Source organism: Bombina bombina, chromosome 2 (assembly GCF_027579735.1).
Source record: "Bombina bombina isolate aBomBom1 chromosome 2, aBomBom1.pri, whole genome shotgun sequence".
Classification (NCBI taxonomy): domain Eukaryota; kingdom Metazoa; phylum Chordata; class Amphibia; order Anura; family Bombinatoridae; genus Bombina; species Bombina bombina.
The window spans coordinates 20,912,462-20,930,509 of NC_069500.1; the positions used below are offsets into that span (position 1 = coordinate 20,912,462).

Genomic DNA, 18,048 nt, shown 5'->3' on the forward strand with positions numbered 1-18,048 from the left:
AAATGAATAATCGCACTTTACTTGCACCAGTGGCTGCGGCTGACAGCAGCAACACATTACCCACGACGGCAGTCAAAGGGTTAAAATTATTAGCATTCAAGATGAAAATAAGCAGAATATGCAGATTTGTTTCATAAGAATTGGTTTATACAAACTCCATTGGCTGACAGCTAATACGGCTAGGATGTATTTTTTGTAATACACCTTTTATTTATTTTGTACATTTTCCCAAAACATTAAAAAAAGACATCAGAAAAGTAAAATATTTAACCTTTTTTTTATTATTGTAACTTATTTTATTCCCCTGAGCACCACAATCCAGTCTGTTTCTATTATTTTTTACCTAATGAGCACTGGATTAATAAAAAGGCAGACACAAAAAAAGAGAAAAAAACTTTAAGAACATGAAGCCAGACTGCAGGTTTTTCTTCTTTGGTTTTAAACTATTTCTAAGTAGATCATGTCCAGCGAAAACTAACTACAGTAGCTCTGAAGGGACAACTCATGTTTAATGTATTTAGCATATAGTACACAGAGCCAGCAGACAGTGCTCTACACTAGATATATCAACCACACAGTGCAATTAAACTGAAGGGCAAATTTTAATATTTCATATGATACATTTATGTTTGCTGCCTGGTTATCAGTGACTGGCCTATAAAATAAGGCAATCCTATTGGCCGTTTGGTTATCAGTAATTGGCCTATATAATAAGGCAAACCTCATTGGCCGTTTGGTTATCAGTGATTGGCCGATATAATAAGGCAATGCTATTGGCTCTTTGGTTATCAGAGATTGGCCTATATAATAAGGCAATCCTATTGGCCGTTTGGTTATCAGTAATTGGCCTATATAATAAGGCAATCCTATTGGCCGTTTGGTTATCATTGATTGGCCTATATAATAAGGCAATGCTATTGGCTCTTTGGTTATCAGTGATTAGCCTATATAATAAGGCAATCCTATTGGCTGTTTGGTTATCAGTGGTTAGCTGATCAGCTGCATATTTGTGCAGTTACACTGTGACTTATTTACTATGGGACAACATATACTTTTTTTTAAAAAAAGCTTATCACATAATCACAAATATTCTCCAAAGCTTTAATGGAGAATTTTGCTGGAAAAAAAATGGTGAAAGCTTTTTTTAACCAGAAGATAAATTGTCCCTATATTAGAATAAACACTGAAATATGTTAGAAGCTCCTTTGATCTGAAAGAAATTAATGATAAATCTTTATAATTTATGGTAAAACCTACAATATGGCTCAAGTTACATTCTTTAAAAAGTAGTTAAGCCGACAGAGACTGAATTCTACAGGCAAAGCATGACAAAAAAAAAAGCAATATAAAACATACAAATAATAATTACATCATTCATAAGTCTTTTAAACAATATGATTTCAAGTCAACAATAATTGTGTGCAGTGTAGATCTTTGGTTCAACAGCTCAAACAGTCTTCTCTAAATGAACCAATACACCAGGTTTGGGGCGGCCATTTTGAATTCAACAACTTGTTTGGAGATGATTGTTAGCTCTGTCTGCAATTGTCCTTGTTTAACTATCATGAAAATGTGATCATAAGAGGTGACTGAGGTAGCATGGTCACACGTGCAAACCAACATACTTTCATTATTTATTTTGTTCCATTTTCATCTAATTTAGCTCTGATAATTGTGGATTTCTAATTCTCAGAACTGAAAATGCACCCTGGTGACAACACAAGTTAACCCTGCTTCTTATATGTCCCTGACTGGCTTCAACAGATAACAACTGTAAAACAGTGCACTTCATACTAACATAATGACTGTGGTTAGCCTTCTCTGCACTCTAAAGCCTAGATGAGGAAAATAGTGGGTGGAGTTTGTCTATTGAAAAACAGTTGTAGCAAAAAACATGTAATTTCTTTTAAAATGTTTATACTTGGCTGCTATGTTATTCTATAGCAAAACAACATAAATATCCTGCAGTCACAAAGTGTCCTATTAAAGAAGCAGTGGCAGATGGCCCCTTCAACACCTAGTTCAGGGCCACTTCTGAGTTGTGCTTGTAAATAAGAAACGTCCTACTGAATGGTCAGAGAAGATAGAGACACACAAATAGAGAGAAGATAGAGACACACTATAGAGGGAAGATACAGACACACTAATAGAGAGAAGGTAGGGACACACTATAGAGAGAAGATAGAGACACACTATAGAGGGAAGATACAGACACACTAATAGAGAGAAGATAGGGACACACTATAGAGGGAAGATACAGACACACTAATAGAGAGAAGGTAGGGACACACTATAGAGAGAAGATAGAGACACACTATAGAGGGAAGATACAGACACACTAATAGAGAGAAGATAGGGACACACTATAGAGAGAAGATACAGACACACTAAAGACAGAAGATACGGACACACTATGGAGAGAAGATACGGACACACTAATAGAGAGAAGATAGAGACACACTATAGAGGGAAGATACAGACACACTAATAGAGAGCAGGTAGGGACACACTATAGAGAGAAGATACACACACACTAAAGACAGAAGATACGGACACACTATGGAGAGAAGATACGGACACACTAATAGAGAGAAGATAGAGACACACCATAGAGGGAAGATACAGACACACTAATAGATAGAAGATACAAACACACTAATAGAGAGAAGCTAGAGACACACTATAGAGGGAAGATACAGACACACTATAGACAGAAGATAGGGACACACTATAGAGAAAAGATAGGGACACACTATAGACAGAAGATACGGACACACTATGGAGAGAAGATACGGACACACCATAGAGAGAAGATACGGACACACCATGGAGAGAAGATACGGACACACTATAGAGAGAAGATAGAGACACACTATTCCAAATCCTAAAAACAGAGTTTCTCATTGGTGTTTCTACATATTTATTTGGTAAGATTGATTGGTGAAGGGAAAGCTCTGCTAATTTAATTCCATGTAGAATGTTGAACAATGAAACGTGGGATATATTTTGTATCACTGAGAGACAACATATTCCGTGTATTCATTATTTAGTTCATTCTAATATTTTACAGGGTCCAATGCTGATTAATTTAACCAACTATGGGCTCACCAGTTAAGAACATTAGCGACATTCACGCCGTCATACAAATATAAAAAGCCATCACTCTGTACATTTTGCAGCAGTGCGCCAATTTGACATTTATTTTACATATTGTTTAGACAAATCATTACTTTGGCTTTTGTAAATTAAAGGCACAGGGTTACAAAGCAGCTCTCCGACATTCATAGATCAATGCTGCCCTAGACAATATGTTTTGTTGTAAGAAACGGCAATGCACTATTTCCTACTGACGTGAGGTTTGGGGTATCCCTGGTACCCTCTTAAACACGGCTTTTACCATCACAAGGAGCCTGGTTCAATCACTTACATTTGTAGAACTATAGATTTTTACAACTATATATGAATGAGGTAGATGTGAGATTTCCCTTTTGGCATAACACAGAAATGAAATAATTTTACTGGACTGATGATATCTGATAACATACAGTTAAATAAAGGTTAGAAGTAATGCAGAGTTGAGGTATAATCAGGTTTAAATGTTGGAAAGTGACAGCACTGTTAACCCCTCGGCTGCTGTGAGGCTGCATCAAATTTCATAGCAACAAACTCCTGCCCCTTCAAGCATGCAAAGGGTTAAATATGATACTTTAGTCTTTGGTGACCAAACCCTTTCACTGCCAGAATGTCTTACTGGCCTCTGTGATGTGTAAAGGGTTAAGACAAAAAACAAATAAGCAAGTCACTTCCAGTATAAAATATGGTAACATCATTCACTACTTTATAAAATATTTTTACAATATTCATAACTTACAGGCAAACTATATTGTTATAATAACATTTTTAAAAAGTGCCACTCATTACTAAAAACATAATTAGGGGCACAGTTTTCCATAAAAAACATTTCCGTATCACACAAGATCTTCAGTTTTTGAAACACCAGCACAAAAAGTGCACCAGAGATTTCTAAAGATATGCGAGTCTCTGTTTTTTATTCTCTACCCGTTCTGCTTCAGTAGAGATGTGTGACAGTGGGACAGCGACCCAAAATATCAGCTATGACAGCCCAGATACAAATAGCTAAAATGTCATCTTAGTTTGGTGACTCAATCTTTATTTACAATATATTTATTTATAAAATAATATCTGTTTTAAAAATAGTATGGTGAGCAAGTTTTGTATCCTAGCCCGAGAGGCTGTGCATGACTATGGCACACAAAGTGCAATCAAATCTTCACTGGGAATATAGTAAACAAATTATAAACCCCTTGGTCTACAGGGATGCCTTCAATACACTGTCTAGATGCCAAGGACAGACACCCATTCATTTCAAAATGCTCCAATAATTATTCTATATAAACCACCTAAAAATGCTCAGGTGACAGCAGAGCTCAGTGCTCAAATGTTTGAGTCTTATTATTTTAGCAAATATATTTGACATTAATGCAGGGCTTGACAAATGCAAGAGTCAGGGCTCATAGAATTTCAACCCTGGCTCCTAACTTTTTGGGTTATTCTGCATATATCTATATATAAATGGTTCCACCATGCAGTGATGGTTTGTCAACCCCTCCATTAATGACATTTTTTCAACCTTCAAAAAGTACGCTATTAATGTTTATAAACATCAAATGTATTGCCATGATGTGTGCATGTCTGACAGCCAATGAGCACTAGAGTCTGTCCTTGTGTACATGAATGTATAAGCCCCACTGATTACGTGCAATTGGCTTACAGTATTGATTCTTCCCAGATGAAAGAATAGTCACAGTGTCGAGTATGACAGTTGCCAGCGGTAGGAGCCTGGATTACCTAACTACAGGATCAGACTTTGTGCCATTTATTTAGGTTATTTGTATGCCTGTGCCAGTCTATGGTATTATCTTTATGCCTGTGCCAGTCTATGGGTTTATCTGTTTGACTATGCCAGTCTATGGGAATATCTGTATGCCTGTGCCAGTCTATGAGATTATCTGTATGCCTGTGCCAGTCTATGGGATTATCTGTATGATTGTGCCAGTTTATGGAATTATATGTATGTCTGTGCCAGTCTATGGGATTATCTGTATGATTGTGCCAGTCTATGGTATTATTTGTATGCCTGTGCACGTCTATGGTATTATCTGTATGACTATGCCAGTCTATGGGAATATCTGTATAATTGTGCCAGTTTATGGGATTATATGTATGATTGTGCCAGTCTATGGTATTATTTGTATGCCTGTGCCCGTCTATGGTATTATCTGTATGACTATGCCAGTCTATGGGAATATCTGTATAATTGTGCCAGTTTATGGGATTATATGTATGATTGTGCCAGTCTATGGGATTATATGTATGATTGTGCCAGTTTATGGAATTATATGTATCTCTGTGCCAGTCTATGGGATTATCTGTATGATTGTGCCAGTCTATGGTATTATTTGTATGCCTGTGCACGTCTATGGTATTATCTGTATGACTATGCCAGTCTATGGGAATATCTGTATAATTGTGCCAGTTTATGGGATTATTTGTATGCCTGTGCCAGTCTATTGGAATTTCTGTATGCCTGCGCCAGTCTATGGGATTATCTGTATGATTCTGCCAGTCTATAGGATTCTCTGTATGCCTGTGCCAGTCTATAGGATTATCTGTATGCCTGTGCCAGTGTATGGGATTATCTGTATGCCTGTGCTAGTCTATGGGATTATCTGTATAATTTTGTCAGTCTATAGGATTATCTGTATGCCTGTGCCAGTGTATGGGATTATCTGTATGCATGTGCTAGTCTATGGGATTATCTGTATAATTTTGTCAGTCTATAGGATTATCTGTATGCCTGTGCCAGTATATGGGATTATCTGTATGATTGTGTAATTTACATGAATTATCCCTATCACTGTAATATTTTTATTTATACCCACAGCACAAATTCTCTTGTGCAAGTGTTTAATGAAGATAACAAATAATTATATTACACCTCGCCAACAAAACAAATATCAATAAGGGAGCTACTTCTCAATATAATGTTTATCTATTTATAAAACTGCAGGTGCACATGCACGCCTCATTGCATTATAAGACATTGGTGCCCCCTTTCCTGGTGTATAAACAAGCAGATCACAGAATCATTACATCTGTCACCAGTGGCAGTTCTAGTACATAATATTGTGGGGCTAACAAAAGTGGTGAACATAATATATGAAGCCCTTGACAGCTCAATGTGCATTTGGAGGTGCATAGCTCCCCCATAGAGCTGCCACTGTCTGTCACACATTATCTTTACAAACCCAGACTGGTGCCCATGTGGTGCCAGTAACTTAGGGTTGCAATTCTGTATATACCCACATGACACTATATGCTGACAATAAATGTTACCATTTCTGAACTGTTACAGCAGGATGTGTTCACTAATTTGGCACAACGACCATTCATAACCATCACAATTATTAACATTTAGATGGGAACAAACAGCAGAAACTATAAATACATTTTGTGATTATGAAACTAACATGAAGGGCGTGTCTGTATACAGGTAGTCCATGGGCCGGTAGCTCACTGGCTGATAAGGAACACTCCTACCCCTATTGGTGCACAGTGGCACACCCCACAAAAATATTTGTTTGTTTTTTAACACAGGTGGCATCTATTTTTTTATAAAAACTGTAATACACAATAAATGCCCTTTTTTACAGTAAATGTCCCATTAAATTACCATTTTGCAGTGGCATGTGAAAGAAGAAGGGTCAGTTTATCATATAACAATCCATCTAGTCCCCTTAACCTACAGTTCCTATAATCTTGCAAGCAAATCAATTTTATTTCCCATATGGCACCTGAATAAAAAAAGATCACTTCTGAAGTTACCATCACTTAATTCAGGTTACCATCCACGACTCAGCCAATCATATTCTCTGACTATAACACGTATTTAACCCTTTGCTACCAGAATTGGCTTCAGCCTCTTTGGTTAAAAAAAAGAGACTAGGGAGAAAAAAATGTATTTGATCTGGAGCTATTTTATTCTGATTTTTTTTCTGATTATGTCAAGTTCATATAACATCGTTTATAGTAATCTGTGCATGATTACACCTTATCACAAATAAAACAGCAAACTATTAATATTATTTTACATACATTCATAGAACTTTTTTTTACTGAACAAATATAAGGGTTTTATGTTCTGTTCAGTGCCAGAATAAAAAAGCTTTATCACAAATACATTTTTTTCAAGGGAAATGTTCCATTAAGTTTAGTGTAATTTCCACAGCATTTATTTCTCAGAGTTTAATATTATAAAGACCATATTAAAATACTACATTTTTACCTAAGTAGAATTAATCTGCATTAAAAAAGGGAGGTTATGGTAAGATATATTCTTTTTTCTGCATTTGGCTTTGGTAAATTGAAGGGCACATCGGGATTAAATTTGTTGAGAATGTTGAAGGATTCGAGGTAACTGTGGTTGATAATTGAGTCACCTGTAAGGCTCACTAGAGTCATTGGTAATTACCATGAAAATCTGTTAAGGTGGTATGGTATTATTTGTTTACAACGTCAAGAGGCCAATCCTTGGAAGATACCTTGTGACACTAGCAATAAGACAACATTCAATTCTGCAAACACGTCAAAATAATAAAAAAAAAAACACTCTTATCTATTCTACTTGATATGGTACCACTGAATAAATTAAGTCTTTGTTTTCTTTTTTTTTCTCTTTGGTAAAAGCTACATAGTTGTGAGTTCTTCTCTGGGATTTCAGGATGTGAGATGACAATATCTTATGTCCAGTTTACTAAGGACATCTGGAGGTCACTGATAAAGAGTATTTATTTCTTTGAAAAGTATGTGCATCAAGTTCCTGGTTATTGTGCATCAGAACGAGAGGTAAGTGCACTAGGATTTTCTTTAATGAGTGATGATTACCAGGTGAGTTGTTTAGAGGTAGGGTCACACAGGTAGACACTAACCTGTGCCTAGCAAAGGGCAGATGCAAAGGGGAAAGCAGGACAGGCGTGTGTTCCATGCCCGCATAATATCTCATCACCCAGTGGGCAGATGCAAAGGGGGGAGCAGGACAGGCGTGTGTACCATGCCCGCGCAAAATCTCATCACCCAGTGGGCAGATGCAAAGGGGGGAGCAGGACAGGTGTGTGTTCCATGCCCGCGCAATATCTCATCACCCAGTGGGCAGATGCAAAGGGGGGAGCAGGACGGCCGTGTGTTCCATGCCTGCGCAATATCTCCTCACCCAGTTGCTTCATTTGCTCCAGTTTTGAAAGGAACATGCTCAGTGTGCAACAGACTCCTTAACTCATTGTGTGCAGAGCGTTCAGGCTGTAGCGGTTGAAGGTTCTAAGATGCATGTCTGGCTCATAAGTCATATAGCAGGTGTCCTCGTGCTGTCTTGCTCTCTAATCAGAAACTTGGGGAAAGCTGTCTGAATAAGGAATCTTCCCCACCCACCAAGGAAGCTCCTAGAACAGCAGTGCAAGGGAGAAGGGGCGGCTGAGGACACATTGTGCAGATTCATGGAGAAGAGCTTGGCGGAGTGTGTGCCTGTGATGAAGACGTTGGTGGCTTGTTTTGTTCTGGAACTGGGCTAGACAGAGCGTTGTTACTGCTGGAGTTAGTGCTGGAACTTGACGGAGGTCCTGGCCTGCGAGCAAAGAGCACACCTGTGGAAAAACAGAATAAAATCAGTATTACAGACATTGAATAACTTACATATATCCAAGGTGTGTGGCTGACAATTCCTATTGTAGCTGCCTATGGACCTATTATAAGTAAGGTGGGTGGGACTGTGGGAACGAAGGGGAGGGGGGAATACCAGGTAAACAATGACTTGATCACACAACTTCTGCTGAATTTATAACTAGATATGGTTAAACCGTTTAACCTTTTAAACCCGGTATGGCGTTTTATTCCGTCCTAACTGTGCAGGGCTTTAGCACTGTTAGGATGGAATAAAACGTCCTAGCCGTTTGGCTGTCCTAAAGCCAACGGCGCTTCCTGGATATGATCACGGTCTGGAGGGTGTGCCTAGCGTCATAGGGATGCCCCCTGACCCGATCCCATAACTGAAATCTCGCGATCGTGTGCACGATCGCAGGATTTCAATTTGTCTACATCGGAACGTTGTTCCGTTGTAGACAAATTTACCTGTCACGAAAGGGTTAAGAACATGGGGGTCGATAACATTTTATCGTCTGATTTTTTTCAGTGGGTTATCAGAGGAAGAAATTTCACTTTTTGTTTCAAAGTGATCATAATAGCAGGTTTCTTGGATCTGAGAACGTGTTTTTGACTTGCCAGAAAAAGCCCTATATTTAGACATAAAACCTACATTTTTCTTTCATGGTTCAGATAGAGCAACTTAGCAAGTTACTTTGTTCCCTTGGTATCCTTTGGGAACTAGCTGATCATATCTGGTGAGCCAATAACAAGAGCCATATATGTGTAGCCATCAATCATAAGCTAGCTCTCAGTTTTTTTTTCAGATAATAGAAGAAAAATGGAAAGTTGTTTAAAATTGTATGTTCCAGCTGAATTATGAATTTTGACATTACTGTCCCTTTAACATAGAGACAACATTTTCCTGTCAATCACAATTAATTTTCTTTATACTTTGCAAGCATACTCCTGCGCATCTAGCGTTATATGCAAGCATACTCCTGCGCATCTAGCGTTATATGCAAGCAGGATGCAAGCATACGCCTGCACATCTAGCATTATATGCAAGCATACTCCTGCGCATCTAGCATTATATGCAAGCATACACCTGCGCATCTAGCATTATATGCAAGCATACTCCTGCGCATCTAGCGTTATATGCAAGCATACTCCTGCGCATCTAGCGTTATATGCAAGCATACTCCTGCGCATCTAGCGTTATATGCAAGTAGGATGCAAGCATACGCCTGCACATCTAGCATTATATGCAAGCATACTCCTGCGCATCTAGCATTATATGCAAGCATACACCTGCGCATCTAGCATTATATGCAAGCATACTCCTGCGCATCTAGCGTTATATGCAAGCATACTCCTGCGCATCTAGCGTTATATGCAAGCATACTCCTGCGCATCTAGCGTTATATGCAAGTAGGATGCAAGCATACGCCTGCACATCTAGCATTATATGCAAGCATACTCCTGCGCATCTAGCATTATATGCAAGCATACACCTGCGCATCTAGCATTATATGCAAGCATACTCCTGCGCATCTAGCGTTATATGCAAGCATACTCCTGTACATCTAGCGTTATATGCAAGCATACTCCTGCACATCTAGCATTATATGCAAGCATACTCCTGCACATCTAGCGTTATATGCAAGCATACTCCTGCACATCTAGCGTTATATGAAAGCATACTCTTGCACATCTAGCGTTATATGCAAGTATACTCATCCACATCTAGCTTTATATACAATCATACTCCTGCACATCTAGCGTTATATGCAAGCATACTCCTGCGTATCTAGCGTTATATGCAAGCATACTCCTGCGCATCTAGCGTTATATGCAAGCATACTCCTGCGCATCTAGCATTATATGCAAGCATACTCCTGCGCATCTAGCGTTATATGCAAGCATACTCCTGCGCATCTAGCATTATATGCAAGCATACTCCTGCGCATCTAGCGTTATATGCAAGCATACTCCTGCGCATCTAGCGTTATATGCAAGCATACTCCTGCACATCTAGCGTTATATACAAGCATACTCCTGCGCATCTAGCTTTATATGCAAGCATGCTCCTGCGCATCTAACATTATATGCAAGCATACTCCTGCGCATCTAGCGTTATATGCATGCATACTCCTGCGCATCTAGCGTTATATGCAAGCATACTCCTGCGCATCTAGCGTTATATGCAAGCATACTCCTGCGCATCTAGCGTTATATGCAAGCATACTCCTGCACATCTAGCGTTATATGGAAGCATACTCCTCCGCATCTAGCGTTATATGCAAGCATACTCCTGCACATCTAGCATTATATGCAAGCATACTCCTCCGCATCTAACATTATATGCAAGCATACTCCTGCACATCTAGCATTATATGCAAGCATACTCCTGCGCATTTAGCGTTATATGCAAGCATACTCCTGCGCATCTAGCTTTATATGCAAGCATGCTCCTGCGCATCTAGCGTTATATGCAAGCATACTCCTGCGCATCTAGCGTTATATGCAAGCATAATCCTGTGGCTCTAGCGTTATATGCAAGCATACTCCTGCGCATCTAGCGTTATATGGAAGCATACTCCTCCGCATCTAGCGTTATATGCATGCATACCCCTGCGCATCTAGCGTTATATGCAAGCATACTCCTGCGCATCTAGCGTTATATGGAAACATACTCCTCCGCATCTAGCGTTATATGCAAGCATACCCCTGTGCATCTAGTGTTATATGCAAGCATACCCCTGCGCATCTAGCGTTATATGCAAGCATACTCCTGCGCATCTAGCATTATATGCAAGCATACTCCTCCGCATCTAACATTATATGCAAGCATACTCCTGCGCATCTAGCGTTATATGCAAGCATACTCCTGCGCATCTAGCGTTATATGCAAGCATAGTCCTGCGCATCTAGCATTATATGCAAGCATACTCCTGCACATCTAGCATTATATCCAAGCATACTCCGCATCTGGCATTATATGCAAGCATACTCCTGCACATCTAGCGTTATATGGAAGCATACTCCTCCGCATCTAGCGTTATATGCACGCATACCCCTGCGCATCTAGTGTTATATGCAAGCATACTCCTGCGCATCTAGCGTTATATGCAAGCATACTCCTGCGCATCTAGCGTTATATGCAAGCATACTCCTGCACATCTAGCATTATATGCAAGCATACTCCGCATCTAGCATTATATGCAAGCATACTCCTCCGCATCTAGCATTATATGCAAGCATACTCCTGCGCATCTAGCATTATATGCAAGCATACTCATCCGCATCTAGCATTATATGCAAGCATACTCCTGCGCATCTAGCATTATATGCAAGCATACTCCTCCGCATCTAACATTATATGCAAGCATACTCCTGCGCATCTAGCGTTATATGCAAGCATACTCCTGCACATCTAGCATTATATGCAAGCATACTCCGCATCTAGCATTATATGCAAGCATACTCCTCCGCATCTAGCATTATATGCAAGCATACTCCTGCGCATCTAGCATTATATGCAAGCATACTCATCCGCATCTAGCATTATATGCAAGCATACTCCTGCGCATCTAGCATTATATGCAAGCATACTCATCCGCATCTAGCATTATATGCAAGCATACTCCTGCGCATCTAGCATTATATGCAAGCATACTCCTGCGCATCTAGTGTTATATGCAAGCATACTCCTGCGCATCTAGCGTTATATGCAAGCATACTCCTCCGCATCTAGTGTTATATGCAAGCATGCTCCTGCGCATCTAGCATTATATGCAAGCATACTCCTGCACATCTAGCATTATATGCAAGCATACTCCTGCGCATCTAGCGTTATATGCAAGCATACTCCTGCGCATCTAGCGTTATATGCAAGCATACTCCTCTGCATCTAGCATTATATGCAAGCATACTCCTGCGCATCTAGCGTTATATGGAAGCATACTCCTCTGCATCTAGCATTATATGCAAGCATACTCCTACGCATCTAGCATTATATGCAAGCATACTCCTCCGCATCTAGCATTATAAGCATTAGATGTTTAGAAGACACAGTCATGTGGCACAATATTACAAATACTACTGACCTTTCTTTTTACACAAATATGATATATTTATAGTGCCGGTCGCAATATTCTCTTGAATTACAAATGCATCTTATTTGCCTTCTTATGAGTGTGATATATCAGTACTGGGATGCTGGTCCTAAGAACACAACCCCACAAATTCATCTGCTGATGCCTAATGCTCAGAAAAGAGCAAACTCCCATTTTACAAGCAAATAACGTCTCTAATACACAATACCTCAATGCTAATGACAATGCAGACACTAGCAAAATGCTAGAAATTAAACAACACTACGCAGATGCACAGTGAAATTTACACACAGAACAACAGCACCAATATAAACATTACATGCAAACAGACTCATTAGACCCAGGGCACAGGCACTTCAGCAGTAACTGACTGACAGCCGGATTATCAGCTTAGGCGATATGTCCTGTGTACACAAAACCTCAGGAAGTCCAATAAAGTGAGAGTGTGTATTAATTCCCATGCACCTCCGATATACCGCACCTCACAGCCAGCAGTACTGTAATCCTCTTTATCTAGGCCTGATCTTTAGAGTGGGTGTCCTTAGCTCGCCCTGACAGAAAGTGCAGGCTCCAGGGATTGGGAAAGATGCCAAGGAGAATTTATAATAGCTGAAGGGATATCAAACCAGTAACTACTGCCTGACTAGAAAGAGGATGGATTCACTATTTTATTAATCATTATTTATTAATTCTGTTATTAAAGGGACACTGAACACAATTTTTTTCTTTCGTGATTCAGATAGAGCATGCAATTTTAAGCAACTTTTTAATTTACTCCTATTATCAAATTTTCTTCATTCTCTTGGAATCTTTATTTGAAAAGCAAGAATGCAAGTTTAGAAGCCTGTCCATTTTTGGGGAACAACCTGGGTTGTTCTTGCTGATTGGTGGATAAATTCACCCACCAATAAACAAGTGCTGTCCAGGATCTGAACCAAAAATTGTCTGGCTCCTTAGCTTAGATGCCTTTTTTCAAATAAAGATAGCAAGAGAACGAAGAAAAATTGATAATAGAAGTAAATTAGAAAGTTGCTTAAAATTGCATGTCCCTTTAACCCTTGAGTGCTAATGACGGCTCTGAGCCGTCACAAATTGTCAGGTGCTAATGACGGCTCGGAGCCGTCACTAGCACTCTCCCAAATTGAGGGAGATCTGGGGGCTCCCACCGGCTCCTACCCCGGCGATCGGGCCTGCATAATGATAGGCATCGCCGGGGCTTCACCTTACGCGGGGGGTGACGCCATGCGCAATGACGTGATGACGTCACCATGCAACTTTATTTAACATTAACAATGTTAAATATAGGAGCAGGAGGCATGCTGCTTAGAATTATTAGAAATAAAATTAGAGGCGCCCTTAATTACTAGCAATGTTCCGCCAATACTAATGTGCAATAGTGCTGCAAAACTGTCATAGAAAAAGTTGTAAATATTGTCAATAATACAACAAGAACAATAATAATAAAAACAACCTACAAATAAATTTAAAACTTGGTAGGTTAAGAGTATCTTAATATGATATAGTTGACTATAATAAATAAACTATCTCTTTAACAATGTGTAATATGATAGTCCACACTCTCAGAGGTATTTATAATCTCCAGGCCGCAATCTCATTCCAGAAAGGTGTTGGCAATCACAGGTTCTGTTCAAAAGAGAGAAAAGAGAGAAGAGGCGCCAAATGGTGTGTATCGTTTTGAATTCAGTAGGCCTTGCCCCCAAATAAAAACTACTTACAAAATTTCCAGCACTTGAGAAGTGCCACAAATGCCTTCTGAACTGTTAGCAGCCGTCCAGCTAGCTGAAATGTATCAGAACTGCGTCTATACCGTGAAGATGTAAGGCACTTGAGAAGTGCCACAAGAGCCTCCTGGACACTTGTCAGCTGTCCAGCTTACTGATAGCATCGATCCCAGGTTCACTTGTTCGGCTTACACATGGGCTCCCATGCAGCACACTTAGATCTCCCTGCAGCTCAGTGTTCAGATGAGTGCAAGTCTGGCTATCAATATTGGGTGTGCAAAGTTGCTAGAAATAGCCGTGCTACTTGTACTGATTAGTTTAAAAATATATATTTATTAAAAACAATGTTACACTACGCGTTTCTCGGTTACTTAGACCGCTTCCTCAGGTGTAATTTCAGATACAAAATAGCAAAATTTTATAGCCCCATATCGGCGTCTATCCCGACCCAGGGCGCATGCGTGAGCAACTAAAAAAACCTTAGCCAATCAGTGCCTAAGTTCGATTTATCTCTGATGTAATTGGTTCTCCCTAAGGGGCTTGGTTAATGACGTGCCCGCTAACGTATGTGTGATGTTTATCATCGGCACACATGACAATTTTAAACTGCCTAAGTTCGATTTGTCTCTGATGTGATTGGATCCCACCAAGGGGCTTGGCTAATGACGTGCCCGCCATCGTATGTGTGATGTTTATCATCGGCACACATGACAGTTTTAAACTGACAGTTAAACAGATCGTAAATATTATATTGATAAGTGGTACTGTCTCCCTAGTATTTATAGTATTATCTATTTTTGGCACCAATTCACTAGAGTTAGTTGATCATGCATTTACATATAGTAAAAAAATATAAAAATTAATATAAAAACATACTCAAAAAGCAAATGTTATCACTCATGTCTAAACATCTATATGTATTATCTGATTTTAAAACCGCTGTGATCGGACAGATAACCATATACTAGACTAATAATAAAAGTTAATAATATAACATAAAATATATATTGATCTAAAGTATAAACATAAATCAAATGATATATATCGAATAAATTATAACATAACTGTTGCTATCATTGACAAATATTGCAACTATTAATATGTCTTATATCTTAATTAAAAGCGGCCATGTCTATATTTTCGTTTAAGCCATGGGGTTGGAGAGTCTTAAGCTTCCAAATCCAAAATGTCTCTCTCTGTCTTAGATGGGTTAACCTATTCCTACCCCATTTGGGAGCAATCTGTTCTAATGGAAAAATATTAAAAAGTTCAGTTTGTCCGTCATGACAGTTTTTACTGTGTCTTGGAACACTATGGTTGGCCACCCCATTCTTTATATTTCTATTATGTTCCCCCCATCTCTTTTTTAGGGGTCTTGAGGACCTACCAATGTACTGAATTCCACATTGACATTCAAGGAGATATACCACATAACTTGAATCACAAGTGAATCTAGAATTTATTTCAAATTCTTCCTTTGTGGAAGCAGATTGAAATTTGATCCTATTACCTGAAGTATATTTGCAAAGACCACAGTTCGGTCGATTACATCTGTAAAAACCCCTTTTGCCCATTGGCCAACTATTTGTGGTGGTTCTTGTGTTGCTCCCTTTAACCCAAAGTGTCCACCAGGGAGACCTATTATTTCTGGTATCGGAAATCTTACTTGCAATTTATCCGAGTATGTAGACACCTATCTGAAAAAACCGGTTATGGGTCTAGAATCTTATATCAAAGATACTCCAGACCTTATATCGAAGATCTCCAAAATTGAAAAAGCAGGGCGAGATCTCATCTGGTGTACATGTGATGTATCCTCTTTATATTCAAATATCTGTCACAATCTAGGCCTAGAAGCAATAGATAAGTTTTTAAAAAGAGATCAATATCTACCGTCCAAACAAAGACAGTTTTTACTAGAAGCCATATCTTTTGTGTTAAAACACAATTATTTTGTGTACCAGGAAAGGTTTTTTTTACAAATCAAGGGAACGGCCATGGGCACCAGGTTTGCCCCCAGTTTTGCGAATCTTTTTTTGGGGATATTTGAGGAGAATTATGTATATAAGTCTCCTTTGGGGGCAGGCCTGGTGTACTATGGCCGTTTCATTGATGACCTATTACTGATATGGGATGGCACTGAAGACTCCGCAAAGGAATTCATCATATCTTTAAACAACAACAATATGGGCCTTAAATTAACATCAAATATTAATAAGAACTCCATAGAATTTCTGGATCTAATATTGAGCTGGGATGCTAATGGACGAGTAACCACTAAAACATATTTCAAATCAGTTGATACAAATAGCTATTTAAACTATAAAAGCAATCATTACAAAGCCTGGGTTAAAAATATACCGTATAACCAGTTTTCCAGGATACGCAGAAATTGTACTACTTTAAATAGTTATGATGATCAGGCAGAGACTCTAAGATCAAGATTTCTAGAAAAGGGATACCCAAGAGTCCTAATTGAAGAAGGTTATAGAAAAGCTAGGATTAAAGATAGAGAGGAATTTTTTAAAAAGAAAAATGAAGGCATTATGAATATTAATGGCAATAGTGTTAATAAATCCACAAATACACAGCCCAAATCTAACAATTTAAGATTTATCACCAAATTCAATAGTAACCACCATAAAATTAAACACATTTTGTGTAAACATTGGTATATTTTAAGAAATGACTGCATTCTCAAAAACATTTTAGAAGAGTTCCCTATCTGCACTTTTAAGAGAGCTCCTACATTAAAAAATAAATTAGCACCGAGCAAGGTGGTAATGAAGAAATATATTAAAGGGAGCAACACAAGAACCACCACAAATAGTTGGCCAATGGGCAAAAGGGGTTTTTACAGATGTAATCGACCGAACTGTGGTCTTTGCAAATATACTTCAGGTAATAGGATCAAATTTCAATCTGCTTCCACAAAGGAAGAATTTGAAATAAATTCTAGATTCACTTGTGATTCAAGTTATGTGGTATATCTCCTTGAATGTCAATGTGGAATTCAGTACATTGGTAGGTCCTCAAGACCCCTAAAAAAGAGATGGGGGGAACATAATAGAAATATAAAGAATGGGGTGGCCAACCATAGTGTTCCAAGACACAGTAAAAACTGTCATGACGGACAAACTGAACTTTTTAATATTTTTCCATTAGAACAGATTGCTCCCAAATGGGGTAGGAATAGGTTAACCCATCTAAGACAGAGAGAGACATTTTGGATTTGGAAGCTTAAGACTCTCCAACCCCATGGCTTAAACGAAAATATAGACATGGCCGCTTTTAATTAAGATATAAGACATATTAATAGTTGCAATATTTGTCAATGATAGCAACAGTTATGTTATAATTTATTCGATATATATCATTTGATTTATGTTTATACTTTAGATTAATATATATTTTATGTTATATTATTAACTTTTATTATTAGTCTAGTATATGGTTATCTGTCCGATCACAGCGGT

The 18,048-nt window shown here is 38.6% G+C and overlaps 1 protein-coding gene across 1 annotated transcript in view; it reads right to left on the reverse strand.

Annotated features, from left to right (window-relative positions):
* Positions 1 to 258: 258 nt before the first annotated feature.
* The window catches only part of ARID3C (AT-rich interaction domain 3C), a 448,387-nt gene continuing 430,597 nt past the window's right edge, over positions 259 to 18,048 (reverse strand). Inside the window, exon 8 of the mRNA XM_053700979.1 lies at positions 259 to 8,717. Within this exon, the coding sequence (XP_053556954.1) occupies positions 8,569 to 8,717 (149 nt within the window). The 3' untranslated portion in view covers positions 259 to 8,568. The remainder of the gene's footprint in view (positions 8,718 to 18,048) is intronic.